Source organism: Tinamus guttatus, unplaced genomic scaffold (assembly GCF_059628265.1).
Source record: "Tinamus guttatus ecotype Peru unplaced genomic scaffold, ASM5962826v1 Tinamus_guttatus_pri_ptg000087l, whole genome shotgun sequence".
Classification (NCBI taxonomy): Eukaryota; Metazoa; Chordata; class Aves; order Tinamiformes; family Tinamidae; genus Tinamus; species Tinamus guttatus.
Genome location: NW_028288621.1, coordinates 1633319 through 1653655, shown reverse-complemented (window position 1 = coordinate 1653655; position 20337 = coordinate 1633319). Strand labels below are relative to the sequence as shown.

The window sequence follows — 20337 nt, the reverse complement described above, 5'->3', positions numbered from 1 at the left end:
ACATTTGGGTGAAATAAAGTCCTTGGGTGAAATAAAGTCCTCGTTTATATGCAGAATTCAAAAAAAAAAAAGGGGGGGGGCTAGTAATTAGTGCATATAAAGAAGCTGATAGCATTCTTAGCTAGAAGAATCCACTATGATCTCAGTATTTAAATAGGATACACGACTTGTCTCCCAAAACACTGCAGCCGCTCGGCTTGGCACACACTGAGACGTGTCTGCGGGGTGAGGGTGAGGGAGGAACAAACCGATCTCTGTGAGGGAAGCAGGAGCGAGTGCTCCAGTAAATCCAGAGAAAACAACAGACAGCAGTTTACCCAGTGGTATTTTGTATTTATTCATTTCTCTTTTTAGGTGGCTCTGATTTTAAATGAGCACCATGGGACAAACGCACTCTCACGCCTCCGTTCTGCGGATCTGCACCTGGCTGCTGCTGTTCTGGCAGGGCAGGGCGATGGGGACGGGCCCGTCGGGTGCCGCGCGCCGCCGCGACAAGTCCTCGCTCTGCGTGCTGCGCTTGCTGGAGTCTTCCAGGCTGCTGTTGCTGGGGCCGCTGAGTTTGAAGTCTTCGCTGCTGCTTCGGCTCCAGGAGCTGGCAGTGCTCAAGTTCTCCAGGCTGGAGTCCACCGAGGTCTTCGGCATTGGCGCGGGAGGGTTGTTGAGGTGCTAAACTGGGCTCTGGAAGGAGAGGGGCTGGAGACTGCCCTGTCGGTTCAAAGCTGGGCGCAGAGGCCTTCTCACCTGGGGAGCGCTCTGGGGTGTGCTGTGTGTCTCCCACAGCTGCTTGATGGTGGCCACCTGGGCCACGGAGACCTGGCTGCCCGCCGGGTGCAGCAGTGCCTCGCTCATGAGCGCGGCGTGCTCGCCGTGGGCCACGTGCTGGTCCTGCAGGTTCACGAGGGAGATGCTGCGGCCGTTGGGCAGGATGCTCTCCCTTTCATCCTCATCCGAGTAACTCATGCTCTGGGTAGATGCCTGCTGAGCCAATAGCAAGGTCTTGCCTCTAAAATATCCATCTACATTTTCCTGTGTTGGAGATTTCATCTTATGCAAGTCACTGTGGAGTAAAAAGGAATTTGGTTATTTTTTAAATGAGCCGCATCCTCACGAGATCTGTCCCAGAGAAGCCTCTCTACCTCATTTAACCCCCCCACCAACTTCCTCGCTCTGAAAGACTCAAGGAACCAGATTTCCTTTTATGAGCTCTTAGTGTTTCAAGTTACAACACACTCTTCCTTAATTACCACTTACCTCTGAGCATTAGGCTTGATTCAAGAAGTGCTTCACATTTATTTTTCACAGGTGAAATGCAAACCATTCCCACCAATTCCCCCATCTCTTACAGCCTTCTCTTCCCAGCAAGACTTCGGAACATTTCAGACCCCATTTAACCCTTCCCCAGCTCTATATTATTGCATGTGTCTGAAAATTCAGCAGGAGCTATCTGAAAGCTCCTGTAAGTCGAGGCAGCTTGGAGGGACAGCATTTCCAATGGGAGCTACACCTGACGGTGCAGAAGCTTGGCACAGGCCACCCTGTGCAAGATCTCTGGTGTTTCTGCCACCTCCCAGCTTTTTGCTTCACATGAACCACTCCTACAGTGTGGGAAGGTTCAAGCAATAAGGCATTCACCACTGCCTGGGCGCTCTGAAGTGAACCCTCCTCATCCCCCATCTCCCCTCCAGCTCCGGCCGTGACCAACCTGTCAGTGGGGTCCTCAAATATCTTCTGAAGGCCTGAGGGGAGACTGCCACTGATGCTGGGACTAGAATTGTGCTCAGTGAAACGTCTCAGCTGCTGTTGTATGGGCGTAGGGTTGGTCAGGGACTTGGTGATGTCCACGAGAATGCGAGGCAGAGGTCCCAGCTTTGCCACAGTCGCCTGTAGGAAGGAATTTTCACCCTAATTGGACAACAAGCACCGTGACACCCGCCAGGTTTTGGATAACGATGCCCAGAGGCAGAGGGGTGGAGGTGGAAGGAAGGAGGGTGGGTGGTTGTGTGCGGGTGTCCCTGGACTAGGAGGCAGTGTTACGGAGCAGCGTAATCACGGCGACGAGAGGGATGGAGGAGACCAACGGGGTGCAGCAGACATTGAGGAAAGAAAGGGAAATAGAAAAGAACTTAGGATTGATCCCCCAAAACAAAACAAAAAATCATGCTCAACAAAACCAAGCTGTGGCTGTTCCAATGCAAAACTATCATGCAAAGCAAACTAAAGCCAGGCTGGGTGAGGTCAAAGTGAAAACTACAGTATCTACTCAGTAAGGGGGGTTTAAAGGCTACAGATTCAGCTAGTGGGAGGGAACCTTCCAGGCAAAGGGAGTCATGTGGTAAAAGAAATGCATGCCAACAGACAAGGGATGCGGCATTCGAGGGTCATGAGAGACTTGAGAGGGTTGAGGGAGGTGGGGAAAGGAAGGTTTTCATTTCAGAAGGCTTTGGGCTTGGCATGCTACGCTGATGCCGTCTCCTGCAGCAAACGGTTATCAAAAACTAAGGCGCTCCTCCCTTCTTAAAAGCAACTGCATGAAAACACCAGCGACCCTCATTCCAACACTGCCATGGAAGGTGGGATTAAATGCTTGACTTCAGGTTTAATCCCGCCCTAGCCTGGTGCTGGCCAGGCTGAGCACGGCAGCAGCCCGAAGGGGAAGCTGCCCCTTTGGATTCTTTATTTTTGCCCTCTCTGGGTCAAGACTGCTTGTAGCAGCTACACGGTGCTGCTTGCTCTCGTGCCCGAAGCAGGAGACAAAAGTGGTACAGACTTAATGCTGCAATAAAACTCCCTCAAAGACATTCCTCTTTTCAAAGATGTCCTTATTTTTCCCGTGAGCAAGGATCTGGTCACTCCAGAGAGAGGTTTCTTTACAGAAGCTTTCTTACAGAGCATCTCCTGCTCTATTAAGATCTGTGAGGTTACTTGTCTCCTCAATTCCCACTCACTACCCACAGTAGAACAGCACTGCAGTGTAACTTTATCCCTTAATTCTCTTTATAGCAATCCACTACGCCAGCTCCCAGGGGCCTGCTAGGATAGATCCATACATCTAACCTACAGAAAGGACAAAGCACATCTGCTTTAAAGCTTTACGTCTGGCTCCTTCTCCTCCCAGCTGCCCGAGACATTTAGGACGTTTTCATTTGGAGAGCAGTACCCATTTGCCCTGCAGAAACTGGGTTTCCCTTGACCTGATGGCCTGAGCAGCTGGAGGAAGGTGGCACAGTTCATGGCACTGACGGATTTACCCCGACTTATGGAAATGGTGGAACTGGTCTTTTACATGCTCCCTTTGCCTGTTTTTCTGAGCTTGCTGAGCTGTCTTTATAACAAAGGTTTTATTGCCTTGACACTATGAGTGCAAACTCTGTGCATGTATGACGAAAACAGAAAAACAAGACCACAAACTGTTATCAGCCTAAGATTAACTGAGATTAATATACATTATCCTTCTGAGTCAAGGACATTTAGATTTACTCTGACGCACAAAGCTCAGTGCCTTCTTTTAAATAATGCGCTGTGAGAAAAGAAATATCCAACAAATCAGTATCTTGGCAGACCATTCTAGCAACAAAAATCATTAGCAACACATTGCAAGTCACCTCAGCTCTCCAGTTGCAAAAGGCACGGAATACAGACAAAATTATGCAGCTCCAAAAGTGCAAATATGGAACAGTTTTAAGTACTTTCAGGAAAAAAAAAAAAAAAAAAAAAAGCTGACATGGAGCTCAGCTTCTCTGACTCGTCAGCTTTACTTGTTAACAAGGTTTTAATGATCTGGGGTCTTGCAGGGAATGTAGCTGGGGAAGAACAACCCAGACTCTGCTCTTGTGCAGTTCAATTGTCCCAGTGCTCAGAGCTGCAGCCGAGCGTCTCCCGTGGCAAGGAAGGAGTGCAGCTCTGGCAAGGGCCCCTCTAAGCTAAAAGCTAATGCAAACGTCACAGAAATGGACGAATCTCAGCGGGTTTGGCCCTGGTCTTCCAGGAGAGCAATTCTGCCTGGCCAGGACATGACTTCAACCCAAGGTGGGCAGGGGAGGGTCCAGCCAGGTGCCTCAACTTGCATCCAAAAGAGCCTCCCCCCAACATTTCCATTTCCCAGCCAAGCACTCGAGTGCTGCCCTCTCTACCTGATTTGGGTGTCTGCACCAGCAGCGAGGCCCAGCTGCCCCCAGCAGCCGCCCCGGGGACTCCCGGAGCTGGCGGGGCCGCAGCGGGAGCGCGAGGGAACCGTTGGGCAATGGCCCTATCGCACATTCCTCTCCCCAGCCGCTGGGCACTCTCTCCCCAGCGCGGCTCCGGCTGCTCCCCTGATGTCTCCTCGTGTTTACGGTCGCTACGCTACAATCGCCGCGTTCGCCCTCCCAGGCCTCCGCTCCACTTTACCTCATCAAGCTGGGAAACAACCTCACACAAGAGGGAATGCAGAACAGAGAGCTCTCTGCCCACGTCGATGTAGCCCTCAAACCTGGGCATGTTTGAGATGGTGTCTGGATCAGAAATCTTGAGGAGAAAATGCTTCATTCCTCCCCACTCATGTTCCAGAAAGCCATTCATGAAGGCCATGTACTCTTCCTTGTTACCAAACCTGCAAGAAAGGGGAGGGAAAACTCAGTCAACAACCACCACAAAAAAGCACAAGGGTAAAATAACTGTCTGAAAACACTTCATGGTTATCTTTTGACTTGCCTTTCTGAAAAGGTGTCTGGGAAGGGGAGAAAATGGGCAATTTAAGAGATTCCCTGTTTTCTTGATTTGGTTAAATACTAGTAACTCGCCACTCATACTGTCAACAAGGGGGTTGGTAACATCTCTTCCCTCCCACAGACTTGTTTTCTCTCCAGCACCTTCCCTGCATCCCTTTCCCTAACGGAGAAGTGCCCCTGGACCTACATTCAGCTGGGAACCTGGGAGGTGGAAGGGGAAAAAAAACATGATCCTTGGCAGGAACAGCACTTTTTTTTTTTTTTTTTCTTTTAAATAGCATAAAACAGGCACATACAGGCATGCTAATCCATTAACCTCTTCTTGCTTTTCTCCTGTGTTCCTCTACTGAATTCAGTGCAGCTCTTCCCAAGAATCAGCAGTCTGCAAAAGTGACCACTAAGCAGGGCTCTCCTTACTTGACCTGATTTGCACCCCTAGAAGCAGAGATTTCGAGGTCATCACCACCACCTACTTAGCAAAATTGGCCAGATTCTGAATCACTTTAGCAATAAGAGTGAGAGTGCGGGATGTCTGGTCATCAGGATACTCCTGCATGAGGTTGAAGAGGCTGGGGGACATGATAGCAGGACTCAGGAAGCGCAGGAAGAGTGAGGCGCTGATCAGGCGCTCGCTGATGTCCTCCTTGCCCCTGCTCAGGCACTGCTGCTTCCACGATGCAAACACCTCCTTCAGCTCCCGAGGGAACACGCTGAAAAACAGCAAGCAGAGACACAAAACCGTGTGGGCAATGACAGGCAGAAAGTCAAAATGGTGACCAATCGCTTGAAATAATTAACTGTGAGAAATCATCCTTGACTCATATTTTCCACTCCACCTCTCTAGGCCAGAAAATGTCATTAGACATCTATTCTTAGACCACCATTTAATCTGGTGATTCTTAAGTACTGGTTAAATTATCCCTTGTTCAAACATGTGAAATGAAGCTGTTTTCAGACCCACCGATGTGCAGACTGAAAACCACCACGACCACACTGGAACAGAGTGCTCCAGATATTTAAAACAAACTGGATCAAAATGAACTATGTAACTCTATATGAACTATAATTGAAATTTGTATGTTGCTTGTGCAGCTCTTCCACTGCTTTGCATATACTTTGCCCTGAAGCAGAAAGGACATTTTTTTTCCAAGGACACTCACTAGCAGAGATTAATAAAAATCTTTCGGCCAGTGGGATTTCTCACACTTTTTGGTTTTACCATTCTAAAGGGGCTGAGAAAGAGTTGTCTATACATACCAAACCCACTTTTTATTCCGAGCTCCCGCTAAGCTGTCTTTTCCCTTAACTCCCTCCTTGTTCAGGCACAACTCACTATCTGTCCCCTGTAGAGGATTTCAGCAGAAGCTCCTGCTGGAACCCCCTGGTTTAGGCAGAAAAGTCACCCACGATATTGTGCCCCAGATAATAAGGCAGTGAGAAAAGGAAACAAGGCAGTCTCAGAAGATAGACGGCTACTTCCTAGCACGACTGCTGGCTTCACATCCTCAGAAGAGGAATTCACACCTTCCACTCAAAGAGCTGTCAGGGAGAAGGAGGAGAGAGCACCTCACCAGTAGGAATTGATGATCTTGCAGAAGGCCAGCTCGCAGCACTTTTTCAGGTTGCTCTGATGGTCTGCTAATTCACTGGGTGAGCACTTGCCGGGATCCACTTCGCAGTTTTCATCTGACTCATACAGAGCTTTGATGAACTCTCCTGGACACAGGGAAGAGGATGACAGACCACAGTCACTATAGAAACAGCCTCCCTGATGCACCTTTCAATCTTGCTGGTGCCTTTCTGGAGCAACCTTGCTGCCTTGCGACACGGCCTCCAGACACCAGACCTTGGTGGCCTGGCTCCTCCGGCTCTCCCAGAGGAATGAGGCTTTGCTACTTGTCCTCAGGCCTTCCCCAGGAAATGCACTTGACAGTGACGTTTATTTTTATTATCTCTGAACTCGTCCTAAAGGATGAGGTTTCTCTTGCTTAATATATTTAAATGCATCATTCACCTTTTTTCTTTTTTTTGGACATATGCTAAGAAATGTTTTTAAACTGCTGCTGTTCACCAGACAAAACCTTCACTCATTTGTTTAATAATTCAGTGTCTTCTGAGTTCACCTCCTGCCATGACCTTGCCAGCTCCGAGCTAACACCCCAAGGCTTGTTCGTGCAAAGGGGTATTGCTTTTCGACCTCTGTTTTCTTAAAAAGCCTTAACCAACCACCAAGCCTGTCTAAACTAAAGCCAGCAGTGTTCTTGCAAGGAAATCAGCTGCCACATTTTCTTAAACTGCTTTGCTTGGGTCCAAAAACTTCCTGCTGAGGCCATCTAGATCACTTACTTGCTAAACTGTCAGCATCACTTCTGTGGGTGAGCTCTGCTTTAACTGCTGCTTCCTGGGTTATTTTTTTCCCTTAAATGTCTTTGAAAGACATTCCTTGTGGTCCACGAGGCTCTGTATTAATCGTGTATTGAGACGCTCTCGCAGATAAAATAAACAGCTCACACCAACGTAATGTCACTAACTCTTTCAAAGAGCACGGCATCGGAGTGAACTGCCTAGCGACACAGCACGTGATGAAGAATGAGAGGGATATATTGTCACGAGCAGCCTTGCCCTGGGCACCAGACAGGCTGCACGACTGACGCCGTATTTCCATCTCCAACACTTGTGATTTACAGTCTTATCACTCAGCACCAATGTTCTAGACCACGGGATAAAAGTCATTAATTTTCATTCCGGCTTCACCACTACAGCCGTGGTCCTTGGATGGGTCACCTCCCAGATCCCAGCACACAGAGTCCAATCCAGTTCCTTGACTTATTGTTCTCTGCAACTGGATTAGCCCTTGCAATACCAAAAAAAAAAAAAAAAAAAAAAAAAAAAAAAAAAAAGACAGGTTGGCACTTTCTTACCTAGTGCATCGTGAAGATACTTTTGCCCTACCAATTTTAGGTATTCCTCAACAGCTTTGGTAGCAAGTGTGTTCTCCCTGAAGATCAAGACATCGTGCTCCCCACAACGATCTATCTCAGACATCACCAAATCTGTCAAGAAGTCCTGAAGAAAAAAGTAACATGGGCAGAGGTTATTCTAACTGGACTCAGTCACGCTAGGCAGAAGCCAAGGAGGAAGGATAAACACAGGAGCAAGAGGATCACTGAAATAACTGTCTAGCTTTGGACATGGGGTGCCAAGGACTGCTTTTCATGCTGAACACAGACAAACTATACATTTAAAAACCCAAGATGGAAGTTAGGAATCAATTCTTGCAGCTCAGCAAAATTTAATTAAGAAGAACAGCTTACAACAACTTAATTCACAAAATGAAAACAGCTCTGGACTTGGAACAAAACGTTGGCATACTTGCTGTGGATCTACATGCATGGAAATAACAATCGAGTTTCATCACCGTGAAAAACCACTTAATATAGGGCTTAGTCCTATAGCAATATTTCTTTCCTCAAGTGATAAGTGCTTATGAGCCAAGGACACTCGGCACATCACAAGAAACACTCAGTACTTAACGAATCTCCAGGACAGGAGCTGTATTTTTGTCCAAGGTTTTTTACTTTTCAAAAGAAAAAAATACCCACGATCCTAAATTAGGACTAAATGATAACTGTGACTTGCTAGTGCTGCTCCAAACATTAATGTCCTCCAAAGAGCACTGCAGCGAGGCATCCTAGCCCTACTGATTACACAAAACTAATGTATCAGTACAAAATATTCAGAACAAACTAGGGCAAATATTCAGAACAAATTAGCTATTGCTTTCTGATGAAATTTGACAGAAATATTTTCACATGGTGCAGGCTGGGGCCATGCAGCTCTAGCAGCACCACCACAGCATGAGCTGCAAAGGTACCTTGGTAGCTGTAGGTTGTGGCAGCCCAGACTTCTCAATGTGTCTGGAAAAGAGACCTTCAAAAATACTGTAGCACTGCAAAGACAAACTGATCACATTAACGTGCCTACTCCTTGCAGCTAGCGCTGCAGGAATCCAAGGGCTGCTTTCCAAAAGCATTTTAGTACCATCCTAGAGGAGTTATCCCAGCTAGGAACTTCCCTGGATCCGAGAAACAGCACGGTGAGGAACAAGCTCTTATCGAGAGAGCCCCCTTCAGAGGGGCACATCAAGGCGGGCAGGGTACACGACTACGGGCACACGAGAGGCTGTTTCACAGCAGCTGAGTGGGGCTGTCACCTGGATGCTGCCGACGGCTGCTCTTCCACATCTCAAACCCTCACACTTGTGTTTGGGGGCGCGTAACTCACTCTGCCGGCTACAGCTAGGCACCCCTCTCACACACCCAGCTTGGCAGGAGCAGCCAGGTAAATCGATGCCTTTTAATACTTCTCAAAATTGTCTAAGCCCTACAGGACATTTTCACGCACTTTTTTCCAGTGTGCACAGAGAAGTCCTGATAACATCCCTGGGGCAGCGGGGATCAACACTAACTGGGCACAGCTTCTGTAAAAGCCATTCAAACCCTGACCAAATCAAGGCTGGAAGTGATTAACTGATTCAGCCTGAGCCAACAATGGCAGTTCAGGCATCAGAGGCATTTCTGGAAGTTACTTTCTAGCTTATTTCTCTCTTAAAATTCCTAAACACTCAGGTGCTCAGAACAGTCCCAATGCTCAGAGTAACATAAGGTTGGATGGTCCCTCCAATTCCTCCTCTTCACTTGGCACAGAGTATCTTCAATCTTGGCATCAACCAGGGCACTGGCTTGTTGGTAAGACACCCATCCACATGCATTTGCCCAAGTCCTCAAAGGAATTTTCTAGACCCTTTTCCTAGCTTTCGATCCTGTATCCAGAAATGCCACAGGCACCTTCTGCTGCTGTGTGCGGTCAGGCCAGCCCAGGCTTCCTACTTTCTGCAGCCCCAGAGACACCCACTGCGAGCAGCAAAAGGGAGTCACTTGGACAGGGGCCGCCTGCTCTTACCTTTGCTCTCCCTGTGCTCTCCAGGATGTGCACCAAAGCACCAGCCATCTCCTCCTTTTTCCTGATGCTGATCACTGGTTCGAGCACAGAGCACAGCGTAGTGTAGTTGCTGGTTAACAAATTCTGCAAATTCTTTGTATTGCTCCATGGGCAAGATGGTTATGGTCTGGTAATGGGACTTGATCCGAATGGAAGGTCTCCCTGCTTTCCCTTTCTTGGGTGTAGGTGTGCTCACTGGGTACCATTTTTCCATAAACTGGTGACCAGTTACGCTGGCCACGGGAATGTTGAGCAAGCCCACATAGTTGTTCTTGTCCTTCTTCTTATTCTCTGCATCCTTGTAGATGTGAACTGCGACGCTTTGAAGAGGCGGGAGGCTGTAGAAGTCAAAGTGCTCTCCCCAGAAAATGTTGTCAGCTTTTGTTTTGCTGGTGGTGCGGGCAAAGAGAGTGTCATCAAGGCACAGCTCACAGAAGTACTTTTTCTTAGGGGTCAGGTCCTTTGCCTCCATGATCCAAAGACGAAGCACATTCTCAGCTCGACAGCAGTTGTCCTGCATGGAAGAAATATCTCAGCTTTGATTCAGAATCTCTAGGAAATTGAACATATTTTCTCCTAAAGCAGAAGCAACTTGCTGTCTTCTGCATGTCCAAGATAGGGTCTAGAACATTCTTCTTCTCAGAAAGCTCCCAGGGAGGCAGCATGCCAGCTCCAGAGCTGACCTACCACATGTTTACCCATGGAAAACCCGACTTCCTTTCACCCATCTCTGAAATCCCTTTTCCTTTTGCCAGTGCTGTACTGCCCATTAAGCCCTGGAGCTCCACATCCTTTGCTTCTTTATTTCTGCAATTTCCATTACCTTATTTGGCTGCACTGCTCTGCGTATGTTTTCCATCCACTTGTCTCTCTCTGCTGCTGAGGAACAGCTGAAACATTTACTGCCAGTGGAGCAGGTTACCTGCAATATATAAGTGATCAGCTGAGATCAAGCAAGTCCAGAAGACATGGACAATCCTGCAAAAAGTAAAGATGACAACTAGGAATGTTTGAGAAACAGGGAGTAAATATGAAAAAGGCAGGAAAGCATTAGAAGAACCCAGAAAGCAGAGATGGAGAGGCTCACAGAAAACAGAGAAAAAAAAAAGTCAGTTCACATTAATAAATAAAAGGAAACATAGGAAGGGCCAAAGGTTCCTCTTAAAAGACTCTTAAGCATCTTACAAAGGCTATAATCAGTCAGTCAATTATTTTTTACACTTGTTAATTGATCCATAGCTATGAAACGCTTGCAGTTTTCCCCAGAAAATCCCAGGGACCAGATGATTTGGTCACGAACAGCGGAAGGACAGAACTAGCAGTGTGTTGGCACAAGGCAAAACTCCCTGGAAATGGTGACTTCAGGGAGCTAATGCCAAGTGAGCGGGAACAGCTCCTGGCCGAGGCTCAGAGAAGAGCCTGCTACCCACTGGCTTTCTGCCAGGGCCGCTTCCAGGTTGTACTGCAGAGCTTTAGACACATGCAAAGGACTCAGCTGAAGCCACATTGACTCTCCCCTGCCACAGCCGCTCGCGACGGCCTTGGGCGCATCCAGCTTGGTGCTGCCCTTGCAGGGAAATGACCGTGGGAGCACAAACAGCCTGTTCTGGAGGCAGCCCGCGTTGAAAAGCAAAGAAGAGCTTTGCTCCCCGCTGCCCGGTGCAATGGAAATGTGCTCAGCTGCCGAAGCTTCTCCTCAAGCAACCTGGGAAGGGGCTGAGCTGCTGCAAGATGCTTCACACTGGAAATGACATTTCTCAGTTATGGTATATTTTCAAGTGAATTTAGGTGACAGGAGGAAAATCCAGCTTACAAGCAATAGCTACGCTTAGGGCGTACATACGTGTGCTGACTACAAATGCCTAGAGATTTCCCAAGGTAAGAGAAGTTCAATTAGAAGATGCAGTAATTGAGAATGTTTTCTCTTTGCTGACTGGCTGAAGTCATCAGGACTTGGGGATCTCATGCCAATTCGGCAGACCTCAGGAGAACATGTGTTCCCAGTTTGCTCTCCAGCTGCCTCATCACAGGCCAGCATGCTCTAATACATAAGTACTCAAACTGACTGACAGCATATAATCTGCTGGGTGTATGGAAAGTGCTCACCTCAAAGCAGAAGTCTTGACCAAGGATGCTGCTGTGAAGTGGTTTGACAAAGACTTTTTCTTCTGCCCCAAGATCCAAGGTCTCCACCGCGCTGCCCGGGCTCAGTAAAGACGCATGGGAACGGGACTCTTTCAGCTTTGGCAATCCACGTGACCTGAAGAACAACAATGGGGAACGGAAACATTATTTTTCTGACCATTTCTAAGAGATGTGGCAGCATCCTGCAGAAAGCTACGACTTGCTGGTGTTTCTTCAACTAGGGAAATGTTTGCTAACAGCAAAAAGCACACTTACATCTCTACATCTCTAAACCAACGCAGAATGGTAGCTGCTCTTGTTAGAGCAAGAATACCCCCTGCAAGATACAATTTTTTTTCTTAAGATATAGAGTCTTTGACCTAAAGTCAAACACAATTATTTCCCACTTTATGGCGCTCAAGTCGTTCAGCTATACTGAAGTTTTGCAATTAATGCTTCCCCTTTTCTTCCTCCCCATGTCTCCACTACTCACCTTTAGCCCCTAGCCCGACACCTGTGGCTCTTCTCTCTTTTAGCTGACCAGCTCCTGCGTCCCTTGGCTTGGGCAGGGTCACCTCCACGACACTGTTACCAGTGCAGGCTCCTCTTTGTCCCTAGAAATACCCCTCCCTCCTCCAGGCATTTTGGAACCAACTACCCAAGGCACTGAAAATTTTTCTGTATTCTCCCAGTTCGATTTTACGGTGACATTTGTGTGCAGTAGGAAGCTCTGCTGTCAACAGCCCAGTAAACAGGTGATGGCATCTTTACCTTAGGCCCTTCTTCCCCAGGGCCAACACCGAGCTGATAAGCTACAATAAAGACACAATACTTTTAGGCCTAAACTAATGCTTTCACTTCCGAAAACAAACTACAGGTGAACTGAATTTTGCCCCAGCAGCATGCGAAAAACAACATGAGGACAGCCTCGATTTCCTTCTCAACCTCACAGGGCTTTGCTTTAAAAAGCTACACAACAGTTTCTTTGAAGGCAGGGCTCCGTGTTTGTCAGAGCAAGAAAAGGTAGATGTTATCAGTCACCCTGGCCCTGGAAGCCTGCACAGCACCATGGTGCCACCGAGCACTACCTGCTTAAAACGGGAAAGGGCTGATTCACGGGGCAGGATAGGGATGTTCCTACTGCCCTGCAAGGAGAAACAAACAGGGGCAGCGAGAGGAGGAAATGGGGAGGAAATGGCCATTCCCTCCTATGAATTCCAAATAATTACACAGACTCAGCTACTTTATGCTACCTTCTTTTGCACCCAAAAAATTGGAGCTGACTTTGCTGTTGGAAAAACGTCCAAAGAGCAGCATAGTTCAAAACACAGATGAGATCTTGTTGGACGCCTCTTCCCTCCAGCCCTTCTCCTCCCAGCATCCTAATCTCTTCTTCATCTTAAGAGCTTCATTCCCACATGACTTCAGAGTTGTTTTTCTTGCTATTGGATCCACCAATTGCATTTTGCAGGTGCTCTGAGATAAACACTGACACTTTGGGGTAGTGGCAGGCGGTGGTGGGGAGAGAAGAAACTATTTTCAAGTTTATCTTTATGATGGAACCGAGTTTCCCTTGTGGTTTGATTGATGAAGCATCCTTCAAAAAGCAGTAGACTTAACTACAACCTTTCAGCACCCTACATGCAGCTGCCTGCGTGGCCAACCAGCGGGAACAGAACTCTATGAAGCCTCAGGCTTTCCAACAGAAGGTACCTATGAGGTCGAGCAGTGCCTAGACACTTCCCTTCTCCAAGCAGGACTCATCAGTGCTCTTGACCCTCACGATCCTGCAGCACGAGGTTTCACCAACCCAGCAGTCAAGCCTGGCACAGGGCTCATGCTTTTGAGCCGTGCTGCTCATTCGCACAAAGGTCTCTCTCCAAAGAAAGCTCCTCTCGGCTTCTTCCTGCTCTGTTGTTCTCCGAGGATGTTCCTTTTCCACGCTGCGTGCCCTCCGCTTGCTTCGGCGGACACATGGCCGAAAGGAGGAGGATCACGTGGACACTTGTCCTTATCCAGGGTTCTCTGCACCGCTGGCTTTCCAGGTCGCTCCTTCCCAAATCCCAGTGTCGGGCCCTGCCACCCTGTTCATTTGCCTCTTGGATCCTTGTTTTTAAATCCGTGCACAGGAGACTTGGAGGGCAAAGGGAACAGAGCAGTGCCGTGCCGTGCCAGCCCCCGTGGATGGAGTTTTATGCTTCACACACAACTGGAGAAAACCCACGTGCCACTCAGGTCTAGCTGACAATTCATGCCCACGCTGGCAGGCAGTAGAGGAAGATCCATTTTTGAAGAGAGGAGAGGGCTTTGTTGTGGAGCAGATCATGCATCAAAGCAAAGTCATAGCGACTCATTGTAAATAATGCTTATTGACCTTCCTAAAATAGTATCATTTCCACTGGAAGAGGATGCCTCATCAGCCCACATTTACCAGGAGTGGCATGTTATGGAAACACTTATGTCTTTACATTATTTATGGCAGAGATTTTTGCATCACAGAACTTCAAAGAAAGCTGGCGACAGAAGTCACTAAAAGCAAAAAGTACTTTACCACAGGGTAACCTTCTTTAATATGGTTATGCTCACCACACTGTTTCATACAGCCAAGTTGCAGCTTCCTGAAAATAGGGGTTTATAACAAAACTTCACTCCAAACGGACCGCATGACATTGCCACGACTAAAGGGACAGCATCATCCACCATCGGCGAGCAGCAGCCGTCCGCTCCCCAGCTCCTCACGTCAACAAGACCTCCAACACCCACAGCCATCTCCACGATTTTATGGCACTGCCTTTCAGATGGAGAAGACAGAATCATCGATTGAAATGGCACAGCACGACAGGTTCAGCTAATGAATTCTGCTCAGCTAAGGGAGAAGCAAAAATGCACTAAACAGCAAAAGGGGAGAGAGCTCTTAAGTACAGGGCAACCTATTTTTCACTCTGTCTGATACTCCTGCTGAGCTACTGTGGAATAAAATGCACTGTAAGGCTTAATGAAGACAATTAAGAGACTTTACAAATAGTTAGGAAAAAGCAGCTTTTACCTGCCTCTTATATAATCCATTTCCAGCCCAAAGTTCCAGCAAAAGAGACACAAGCAAGAATTTACCGCAAGGAGCTCTTAGATGGATAGAATTAAGTTCCTTATTGAGTTCTCTCATTTTCTGAGAAATAGATGCTCTGTTCACTGTAGGACTCCACCCTGCAGCAGATACACAACTACGGCCTTAGCCAGGCCCCTTCGCGTGCCGGAGCGGCACCGCGCGTCCTCGGGGCTGGCCAGGGCTGCTCACTCCGACCTGCCTGCACCAGCAGCCCCGGGGCAACTGCGTGCAGGCAAGGGGCACTAAAACCACCCGATCCAGTGGTTTTCTATCATGAAATCTAAGGCCCAGTGTTTACTTGCAGGGATGCTGAAGATGAAAAAGGTATTTGACTGCAGATGCTTAACCTGACCTTTTTTGTCAACTGTTAAGAGTAGTTAAAGGTTTCAGCCTTGTGTTGGTGCTGCCTCGCATATTCTAACATATCAGTCAGTCCCAAACACACCCATCTGACAGCTGGCAATAAAATCCTTCCCTCACTTACCTCTCTGGGCTTGTGCTCAGCAATACTCACGCTGTAGGTGCACTCTGTGGGTGACATCACATGGGAGATGCTCTGACCCTTACCTGTCATCGGCGTTGTGCAGAGTAGGGAGACGGAAACTCGTGTTCCTGTCCAGTTTTGACTGGCTCTTTGTCCTCTTCATGGAGCCTTTCAGACGTTTACTGAAGAGGCCCTAAAATGAGAAGTCACAGCAGTGAAGCAGGGAACCTCTTGTGCCGGGAACAAATCAATCAGGGCAGTGTCACTGCATCCACACTCAGTGATTCCCACTGACCGCTGTGAGGGATCTGCTGTATTGGGATTCCCAGAACAGAAAGAGGGGCAGGACAGGATTGTTGATGACCGTTCCCCTGCGTGACAGCTTTGAATTGCAACAAGCGGCACTGCTCGTGTTACAGGTGAACTTCAGTGAACTCCAATTACTACTCAAAAGACTCAAAAATTAAACAAACAACCCCCCTCCGCTATTAGCAAGCAGTAGTCTTGGGTACTCAGTATTTGACCCTATGCTCCCCTCCACACACCATGTTTTTAGTTCTTGGATTAAGATTAGAAGATGCCTTGTGTCCATTGCATCCAAGCTCTCTTTTTGGACTGGGATACAACAAGCCTTACCAAAAAACAGGCAGTTTCAAAACTCTCACTATCCAGACTTGAAAATCTCTGAAGATTTCAGTATTAGTGACTTCAGATACTTGTCCAGGTGCTGTTTTGAAGCAAAACTCAATCCCAAATCTACCCAGGACCTAAACATATTACATGTCCAGCTAACCTGCCTTCTAAACAACTGCTGCTGGGCTGCTGGTACCACCGCCTGCACCTCCTCCTCCGAGCCCGCGCTCCGCAGGGCCACGAGGACAGGGAGCCACGTGTTCCCCTGGCAGCGCCGCTGCAGCTCCAGCTGCTGACGGGCAGCGCCAGGCACCTCCGCGCGCGGGGAAGTCACGGCTGTTTCCAGCAGGCATCGCTCCACCCTGCGCCACAGCCCCGCGCGGGGCTTGGAAGACAACACGCATTTTAAACCATATTGCATCAGATTCTTCCAGGGCTTGCAGGCACACGTGCGCGCGTTCCTCAGCGTGATCCGAGCAAACAGAGAGCTCCTTAATCCAGTAGGATTCAGCAGCACTTGAGGGGCGGAATCAGCTCTCCCCCTCCGCAGAGCAGCTGCACGGAGCCGCCGTGGGTGCCCCTTCCTTTACCCCCTTCATTAAGAACATTACAGGCTCAGCAAAAATAACATGCCATCACCAACCTAGAGGAACTTTTCTCCTAGCCAAAAATTGAATATAGAATGCAAACCCTGGCAGCAACTTCAGAAGTATTTATATAGGTTGCTGCCCACGTTAATGCTGACGTGTCACTATTTGCAGCCTTAGATCCATCCAGGAGAAATAAGCAAACTACAGATCTACCAGAAATATTACCCGTAATATACAGCAGCAGGTACCAAAACCACCTGAAAAAATGGAAATACTAAGTAAATACCCTTCCCTCTCAGAGCCTGTTTATATGTTATGGTATTTCAACCTCCACCTCCAGTTCGATGGGAAAATTTGCTCCCCTGCAGGAAAGCGGGACTCACCGGCACTTTGAAAGGAGACGTGTTCGCCGCATCCACGGAGTTGGTCTTCTCCGACGTGCTGGTCCCCGAGATGCTCTGTCTGCAAGGAGACCTCTCTGCCGGGACCTCTGAGAGAGAAGAGGAGGGAGGTGAGTGGGCGCAGGAGGGCTCTGCGCTGCACCACGCGGGCGCCCCGGCACAGTTTTGAGTGCATTAAAACACTGCCCAATTCCTCCATCTCTGATTTATTCGCTAAATTACAATGGCATTTCCGCTCAGAGACTCAAGGCTATGAATCCCACTTGCTCATAGGCAGTAAGCAGTTAAAATAAAAAAAAAACACTGGTGCAGATCAATACCCGCTGGTATTTATGATTTGATTGCTGTTTGTTCGCTACTATTCCAAAAACTTTATATTATTATAAGCTTTCTTCAGGGATGGCGTTACCCACAATGCCCTGGCACGTGGGGTTTGGATGGCGCTGGAGCCAGGACACGCAGCCCCCGCGGGCGCCGCAGGACAAGATGGAGCATCGCGGCGGGTAAGCAAGCCGGCCCTGCAGCGCGGCGCTGCGGCTCCAGGCTGCCTGTTAATTAGGGAAATAACGAGCAAAAGAAACCACAAGTCTTCAAGTCTTATGAGTAGTTTACCAAGCAGATGCTGACTGTGCCGACAGTTTTTGAGCTTTCTTACAAGCTTTGAGAATGAATGCTAAGTAGCTGGGGGCAACTGCAGTATTAGGCCTGGAGTTGAAACTAGTCTGGGGCAGCGTGACAGATTTGGGCTGAAGAGCCCCCGTGGTGCCCCGCAGCAGCTCACCCCCATAACGGTGCTGTGGGGCTGCCCGCTGCGGGGACGCCGCTGAGCCCGGGGAGCCGCTGCCCGCACAGGGGTACCCGAGCCCCACTCCCCCGCCGCGGGCGCGCAGGACGCAGCGCGAGCAGCACCTCTGGATGCAGAGCTGGCATAAAGCTCCGGTCGCACCCTCCTGCGCCGCGAGACACGGCCCCGGCGCAGGGGACGCAGCGTGAACGGCAAGCAGCAGCACACGATGCAGCGCTGCAGGGAAGCTCCCATCGCGCCCTCGGCGTCGCGCTCCTCAGCGCAGCGGGCGGGAGCATGAAGACAAGCGCCCGGTCGCGCTGGGAACCCGCGGGACACGCAGGTGCGCGGCGCTGCAGACTGGCGGCGCCTTGTGACATCACGACAACAACGGTTCCGAGCTGCACAAAACGCAGGGCCATTCCCTGGTTCCCAGGGTTCCAAACAACAGGCTGAAACTACAGCTCCTCAAAGGCAGCCCTAGGGCCCGCAACAGCGCTCAGCGGCTTCGCTCCCCTCCCATCACCATCCTCTGCCCCGACCACTCATCTCTGCTCCTGAACATTCAACTTATGTTTTTCACTCACAGTTAAATTCCCATTTGACCCACAACACACATTGGATTCCCAGAAGAGAAATGGATCTTATAAACGGGTAGAAAGGATTATAAAGGATTACACGTCCTTATTACACCGCTGCCAGCTGTGGGAAGAGTCTCGAGTGCCCCTTCTCCCTACAGCAAGTGCAGACTTTCATTAGAGGTCTAGGAAGAGGAAAAAATGGAGAGCAGGACAAATGTTAATTATTTTCAGGAGAAAATATGCACTTCTTCTGTTCATTTCCACACAATCCTTCACTTGCCCAGCTCTACACCCTTCCCTGCTCCCCAGTTTCTCTAAGGTGATTACCCTTCCATCTCCATCAGCATCTTCAGCACAGCAAGGATCCCAACTGGCTGCTTCCCTCCTCCTTCCTGGTAATCCACAGCCGGCCTGGAGCACTGCGGGAAGACTGCTAGAGGAAAAGCATCCTGACCCTAAAGCGTACCTTGGACAAAGGCAAGTGAAACAACAAGCTGATGGGAAACTCTGCTCAGTTCCACGAATGTCCCATGGCCCATCCACGGTCCCATGCAGCTTGGCAAAAGCAACACTCATTAATAGCAAGGGGCCTGCGCACCACGGGGTGCTTTAGTGCCCTGTCTTGCCAGCAAACTTCAGCCAGCTTAACGTACACCTTGCTTTAATTGAGGAATTGAGTTGGAAAAGAAAGGAAAGGAAAGAAGTCTGCCCAAGGCTGCAGCAACGCAGAGCAAAGGAGGGAGGGGGGAACTGTGGCAAAAATAGGAAGATCTTGTTGCAGATGGCAGAAATGAAAGAGTGAGGAGTGAGAACTGTGCAGCAAGTCTCCAGAGAAGGAGCTTGGGCTGGCTGGGCACAGACCGTGCTGCTTCCACATCATCCAAGTGGAGGTCCCTGACGGACGTCGGAGTATTTTGGCAAATCTCTGGCGCTAGGACCCACGTGTGGCATCCTGCTAATTTCCTCCTCCTAATTTGCACTGCCCAAAGGCCCCCAGGCTGCTGCCATTCCTTCTGCTCTCAGGACGGTACCGCCGGTCCCTTCACTCTCTAGCAGCCCTTCAACAGCAGCACGAGCTGAAAACGATCTCTTGTTTGCCAGGGACGCCACTCCTGCAGCGATCAGACATGATGGTAACAGGGGGGAAAAGAAATCCATTTTTGCTTTCCTAAATTCTCATTAAAATGCAAATAGACTTGCATGAGTGATCACTTTGCTGTCCCTGGGCTACATGACTGTCCCTTTGTAAATCCTCTGCACACGAGAAGAATCAAGCTGTAGGTTTAGGTGCCATCAACCTAGGAAACCTTACTAAATATATATACTTATATATACAGGAATATAAGTGCACATATTCTAAAATATTAGATGTATTTTTAACAATGATCTCCACTTTTTTGCATTCACATTCGGCTTTCATATTCAGCTTTGAATTACCAAACTGAAGGCCCGTGTGCCTCCAAAAACAAATGTGACATTACAGACGCTGACAACCCCATCACCACCCAGAAAGCATCACGCGTGCAAATCATACAGCCAGGCTGCATCAAGCTATCTGCAGCAGAAACTACTCTACATGTTTCAATCCAGCCTAGGGGAGCTTCGGCTGTTGGGTTTTGGAGGGGTGGCAGGCTCCGTATTCAAAATGCTACACATACACAATAAAATGGATTTTGCGCACACACAAACTTCTCAATTAGCACATGGGAACCAGTCACATCTTTGTGAAAATAACCCAAAACTCCTGCTCCGCTCAAGTAATTTTCCCTAGACAAGCCCACTGGCACTTTACTCTTATACTGAATGGCCTCCGCTTCTGCTGACAGACTTGGGGCATTCATGGAAAGCTTAGCGGAAGCCCCACAACCAAAAAGGGGAAAATTAAGTGTCCTGGAAAGAAGCTGCTTCCTTTGGCAAATGTTAAACT

The 20337-nt window shown here is 48.8% G+C and overlaps 1 protein-coding gene across 1 annotated transcript; it reads right to left on the bottom strand.

Annotated features, from left to right (window-relative positions):
• Nucleotides 1–396: 396 nt before the first annotated feature.
• Nucleotides 397–18084, bottom strand: LOC148595558 (ras GTPase-activating protein nGAP-like). The gene is given in 13 exon segments (XM_088520391.1): nucleotides 397–1057; nucleotides 1703–1902; nucleotides 4387–4588; nucleotides 5180–5416; nucleotides 6278–6422; nucleotides 7628–7772; nucleotides 9669–9782; nucleotides 9784–10221; nucleotides 10531–10629; nucleotides 11814–11967; nucleotides 15505–15614; nucleotides 17028–17134; nucleotides 17904–18084. Coding segments are annotated over 13 exon segments (2793 nt in total).
• Nucleotides 18085–20337: the final 2253 nt, after the last annotated feature.